Source organism: Halyomorpha halys, unplaced genomic scaffold (assembly GCF_000696795.3).
Source record: "Halyomorpha halys isolate HHAL.00 unplaced genomic scaffold, Hhal_1.1 Scaffold1089.1, whole genome shotgun sequence".
Lineage (NCBI taxonomy): Eukaryota > Metazoa > Arthropoda > Insecta > Hemiptera > Pentatomidae > Halyomorpha > Halyomorpha halys.
The window spans coordinates 90610-96916 of NW_027114705.1; the positions used below are offsets into that span (position 1 = coordinate 90610).

General features: G+C 31.8%; 1 protein-coding gene across 1 annotated transcript in view; it reads right to left on the reverse strand.

Annotated features, from left to right (window-relative positions):
- LOC106688247 (uncharacterized) overlaps positions 1 to 6011 on the reverse strand; it is a gene marked incomplete at its 5' end in the record, with an annotated part of 88510 nt that extends 82499 nt beyond the window's left edge. Inside the window, 1 exon segment of the mRNA XM_067051861.1 lies at positions 5918 to 6011. Within this exon segment, the coding sequence (XP_066907962.1) occupies positions 5918 to 6011 (94 nt within the window).
- Between the last annotated feature and the right edge of the window lie 296 nt (positions 6012 to 6307).

Consider the following 6307-nt stretch of genomic DNA (forward strand, 5'->3'; position numbering starts at 1 on the left):
GTCCCAGTGCTGTAAGTCCCAGTCCCAAAAAAAATCTTCTAAATACATTTCAAGGATTTTCCATAGGATGAATACATGAATGGCGGTATACATTAAACCAGAGACGGGAGAGCCATAGCAATTGGTTGGATGGAGTCCAATCCCGAAGAAAAGACCCCAATCGAGCACGGGCCACAGGTAGCGTCCAATTAATTAGCCCTCGGTCCCTATCCCTTCTGAGGGTTGCCAACCCTTCTTTTTTTCCTCTCTTTTATATTTTTTCTCTTTTTCTGATTTCCTACAACGTGTGATTAGATTAGAATACCGCCGTTCAAAATGACATATATATGTCTTAACTTAATGGACTAGGCAGCTCATTTAATATGCGGCTGACCGAAGAAACTTATGACCGTATGATCGAGCCTGCTTGTGGTGTTCATTTACATGACGAAACGAAAAGTTTTAAGTTTTATGAGTTACTTAGGACTACATCTCGACAAACGACTGACATGGAATCCTCATACAAGACTAAAAAGACAAGAAACTGCTAGTAGATTCCGACTATTGCAACATTTACTAGACAAACGGTCTAAATTTCCAATCCATTACAAAAGACTGATCTACATGACTATTATAAGGCCTATCTGGACATACGGAGTTGAGCTTTGGGGCTCCACTAAACCATCAAATTCCTCCAGAATCCAATCCTTCGTAAAATCCTTAATGCTCCTTACTTTGTCATCCATCAGGTTCTCAATATTCCATATGTTGCCGATTTGGCCAGAACCAGATACCGTTCCTTCCATAATAAACTTCTCAACCACCCAAATCCACTTGTTTCTAACCTGGCTTCTCCTTCATTACCTAATAATCCTCCTAGGCGTCTGAAAAGAAGATGGCCTCGAGATCTTCTTCTCTAGAAATGTTATTGGAGTTCTATCAGTGGGTAGATTCTGCACATGTTTTTATCATGTTACTATGTCACCTACAGCAAATGTACAGTTGTAAATATCAATAAATAAATTATTAAAAAAAAAGAAAAAAAAAGTTTTATGAACTTTATCCAACGCAAATAGATTATTTTGAAATAGGGCTTAAATTAACAAGTTCTAACAAAATCTCTAGTTTATATATTGCTATAAATAAATAAATAATAAAGGTTTAGTGAACCCTTAGGTTCGATGGCGATACCACCAATCCTTCTCTACATACATCTTTCCATGTCCCTCCAAATCCAAATTTACTAAATCAATTTTAACGCAATTCTCCCATATGCGTTTCGGTCTACCCATTGTCATTTTACCGGTCGGTTCTGTGTTAATTAATATTTAAGACATCTACTCATTACCAAGCCCTACACACTTATTTATACGCCGTAATGCCCTGGATGATATTTATAGGGTAAGTGCAATATTATTAAAGGATACTGCAGAGCATTCGGTAAGTTTAAGACGAAGGGTAAAGATGATTTGATGGGATTTATTTTATCCTCAAATTTCGACACCATTCTTCAAGGTTTATGATATGCATTGGAGAGTTTGGGATGCAATAATTATTAATAACTGCGAGCAAACACGTGTTATCAGCATAAGTGATGAGAGTAAGGTTAGGATTGGTTGGGATGTCAGCTGTATAGACGGTGTAGAGGATGGGGCCGAGGATACTACCTTGAGGAACACCAGCGGACTGAGAAACTTAGCTTTTTTACTGATGATATGACATTAAAATTTATTTTAGGTAAAGATTAATTATACTTTTGTTATTTTAATGCAGATAAAAAAAATAATCATATATGGAAGAATGGAAATATAAAAAGTAAATCAATGATGGATCTGGTGACCCCATTTATAATTAGTGAGATTGTTAATCCTTTCTATTTCTGTAAGCCGACAATGATTGATGGCTTCTGAGTGCATAATGTTGTCCACACTGTCTGTTTCCTCTGGAGGGTGACATCGGGACATGTTATTGCTTTTTCACGTCATACTCAGAGTTATTTTGGAAATTTTCATGAATTTTCTTAAATAATATAGTCTAATGAGTTGAAATAATTATACAGGATTTTACATATATGGAATATACATAATTTTTTTTCTCAATGGACTAACAAAGCATTGGAACTATTTTAATGCGTTTGTTTTGCAAAATGGTCCGTATTTTTAAAGCTATTGAAATAATTGGTCTGACTAGTAGAAAGTTATGAACAATAGTAAACATTAGGCATAACTCAAATCGAATACATTTAATATATAACATTCTTTTAATAGGTATCCAATAATGTAACTAACCACGTAAAAGTTATCATAAAAAATGTAAAAGGAAGATGGTCCCAGTACTGTAAAAAAAAAAAACTCAAATAGTAATTGAACTATTTATTGTGAGATAGCTCCACTTTGCAGGGCTTCATAGCGACTAAAAAAGATACAGACAATTAAAATAATTTAACCAATTAAATAAGAATAATAAAAGTTTATAGACAATTAATGTAAATGGGAATAATGAGAAATAAAATGAAGAAATATAAAATAAAGTAGAAACTAAGAACTGAAAAAGTGGGATAAGAACAAAATCAAGAAAATATCTTCCTTTTTTCATCTATTATTTTTATTTTTAATAATTTACGTTTTTATTGATTGTCTATAACTTTTTGTTATTCTTATTTAATTTTTACGTTTCATTTTACACCTTTATAATTTTTCATTTATGTTTACATCATTTAAGTGTTAGTATCCTTTTTAGCCCTGATGAAGCCCTGCAACGTGGGGCGAAACGTTCGCTCAATAAAAATAGTCACTATTTGGGTTTTTCTTTGACCGCACTTGGACCATCTTCCTTTTATTACTACACACAGTCAATCAGCGATCTTCCAGAAAGTTGTTTATATATTATTATAGTAAACACATTCACATTCTATCCTACCAGCATTTACGGCTTAGTTCCCGCAAAATTCATCCTGTGAATTCATCTCCTAACCAGCTAGTTAACCTAATGAAAATTAGATTGTCGAAGCCTTCTGATATAGAGAACCTTGTATGTTCAATTGCTGTTAGACCCAAATAATTGAACACAAACCTTTGACTTTGAAGTTCTCCACCGCTTATCTGCCTATATTATTTGTTATATACTTATTGTGTTGTCAAATTGATTTTTATCTTTATGTATTATGATTGTTATCTTATTTTTATTCACAAAACCTGAAATTCTTGCAGAAACGCCATCGATAAGATAAGTTATTCGTGTTACCTACTAACCGTACTCCCATATTATATTCATGGTCAAAAACAAACACCTAACAATAATTGGTATCAACACTCCATTATATTGTTTTCTACTCACATCGAGTAATAACGAAGGATGCGCGAGGCATCTAGTTTGTAAGAAAAATAAATGGTCTGAAATTGTAGAACAGTGAGGGTATAAAATACTATTCTTTCAGTTAGAAAAGTTTGATAAGAGAAAGGTCAATTTAAGGGAACCGATTGACAGGCCAATATAACTTTTTAAGGGATTGCTTGAAATTTCCGACATGGAAGGTGGAGGGGGTGTAACTTTTATTATTTACACAGTGACAGAGTGAAGGGCGAGTCCCTTAAGTTTTGGCAACCGCAGGTTAAGTTTAAGTTTAAGTTTAAGTTTAAGCTCGACCGCAAAAGTTATAACTTTACAACCAGATTTAGAGTTTTTTGAACACTTTAGAAAAAACTCATATTTATTAGGATTTGTTATTGTGAGATCTAATGTTCTATTATCTACTGTAAAGATATGTAAGAAAAGAAAAAAGAAAAAGTGTTTAGTACTTCAGTGAGTTTTTGGACTTCCTTCTTCAAGAAAAATTAGTGGTAGTACTTTGGTTTACATATGGACAAACGACTAACTTGGAATCCTCATTAAAAAAAAAAAAATGAAAAACAAAAAAAGGCACGTCGATTCTTAGTAAACCTTTTCCAATTACCACTTCTAACTATCCAAAACTGTAAAGAGCATGCACAGTACAGGATTTGGGAGGAAAGTAGACGCACTACGCATGCTCTGTACAGTTTGGGACAGTCAGAAGTGGTTGTTGGATCATTTTCTAGACAAACTGTCTGAATTACCTATTAATTACAAAAGACTGATTTACATGATTATAATAAAGCCAATTTGGACTTTGGGGGTTCACTATCGAATTCATCTCGCATCCAATCCTTATTATCGAAACCTAAAGTAAAATCTTCAATGCTTACTTTTTATGAAATTAAATCATACATAAAAGACTTAATGTTCAATATGTAGCCGATCCAGCCTGAACAAGAATTCAATCCTTCCACTATAAATTCCCAAAGTTCCTAACATTGCTCATTTATTCCTCACAATCCTCCGAGGCGAATGAAAAGAAGTTGGCACGAGACCTTCTAATGGAGAATGTTACTAGATTGCTACCAAGGGGTATCTTCACAAATCCCTCATGTCATCATTTTTATTACATTTACTTATTGCATTTTTAGCTTTAATACAGTTGTAAATTTCGAAAAAAAATTTAGTTTATCTTCAAATAATGATAATTAACATTATGTAATGATGGAAACTGACATTTGTACGTCAAATGGTTTTTGAGAGATTTTTCAAAATAAATTCACTAACTACTGATCTTTCAGTACGTCCCATGCTATATCTCGAGAACTATTTAACAAAAATATCTCTTTTAGGGCTCATATTTTAGCAAATTTGCTCATTTTTAAATTACTCTTAGGTTTTCTTGTATTGTTCCTACTTTTTAAGACGAATGAAAAATTAATTTTTTTTATCGCTTTCAAACAGCCGACATTTTGTATTACCCCTATTTATACTTGGCAGACTCACCGATTTTGACTATTAATTATACCTAGTTTTTATCAAAGTAATAAAAAATTGGGGTGAGATAACTGCCTTTTTCCTTCTCTTGGGCTCATTTAATTATTGTATTTTTAGCTTAAATACAATTTTACATGTAAAAAATTAATTTTAGTGATGACAGACGTATGTACATCTTATGATTCGAGAGATATATTTTTTGAAAATCTAAAATTTTATTCGAACAACTAGAAATTAACATTTTGTGAATTTATTTTGTCAAATATCATAAAAGCTAATTCTACGAAGATAAATTTTAGAAATTACTTTATAGTCCATTGCACTAGCTTCAATTTGAGTGCTAATAGAGATCTGTAAGTCGGATGGTTCCTGAAATATAGATTTCTCAAAATAAATTCACAACTCTTGTAGTACATATTTTATGAATTTCTGCTTTTTAAAAAGATATATCTCGAAAACTAATCAACATAAATAGCTCTATTAGAGCTCATTTTTTAGTAAGTTTACTCTACTTTAAATAATGTTCTCTTAGATTGTCTAATGTATTTGGTATTTTTAATGATATAGAGCTCTGAATGAAATTTTTTTTTAATATTTTGAAACAGCCGCCATTTTTTATTCCCTAAACCTATACTTGGCCGATTCATCGATTTAGATCGACTTTTTGCTTCTTGACTCTTGTACTATTATTAACGTTCGCTCTCCCTGGTTTCCTTCTCGGATGATCAATCTCCAATTCTGAATACTTTTCTATTGTAAAAGATGAAAATATAAAACAGAAACTTAAAATAAATTGGCACGAAAACAATAGTTTCTGCGCTATTCCAGTGAAACCTTCCATGTTTAAAATAACATATCACAATAACCTTAGCAACCATGAAAGGAAGTTTGGGTGCAGCTGGTTTTGAAGCTACACGCCTTATATATTATATTATGTGTTTATTGTTTTTTCATGATCATTAATAGAGCATATTTTAAGAAATGAATGAGTTAATTTGTGTATAGCACTATTTATTACTGTCAACTACTATATAATAATTATTAATATGACAATCATAAAGATATTAAGAAAATATATTTTTAAAAAAATATATAAATGAAAACATACTTGGCTTGGCTGCAGATATGGGGTGATAGTTGTTCCAAATCTTATCTTTGTTCTTTCTGGAGGAGTAATATTCACTCCAATTGTTCCGACCGATCTGTAACAAAACACATTTATTTAAAAATAATTTGTCGAAAGTGATTTGCAATAAAATACATAAAAGGGCTTAGAAAGTTTCAAAAGCATTCTCAGCACTAGGGACAGGATTTTTATGTTTTCACATATTTTTACCTGACCATGATATCTGGGATTACTTACTAACTAAAGACGTTTCAAGACATTTCTGGCCAAAAGAAGCCATTTTTATTTTGTATATTTTAAAATTTTTGGCCTTTTTTACATATTTTGTTGTAAATCACAGATTTTCTGAAATATTTGTTATTTTTAACATAT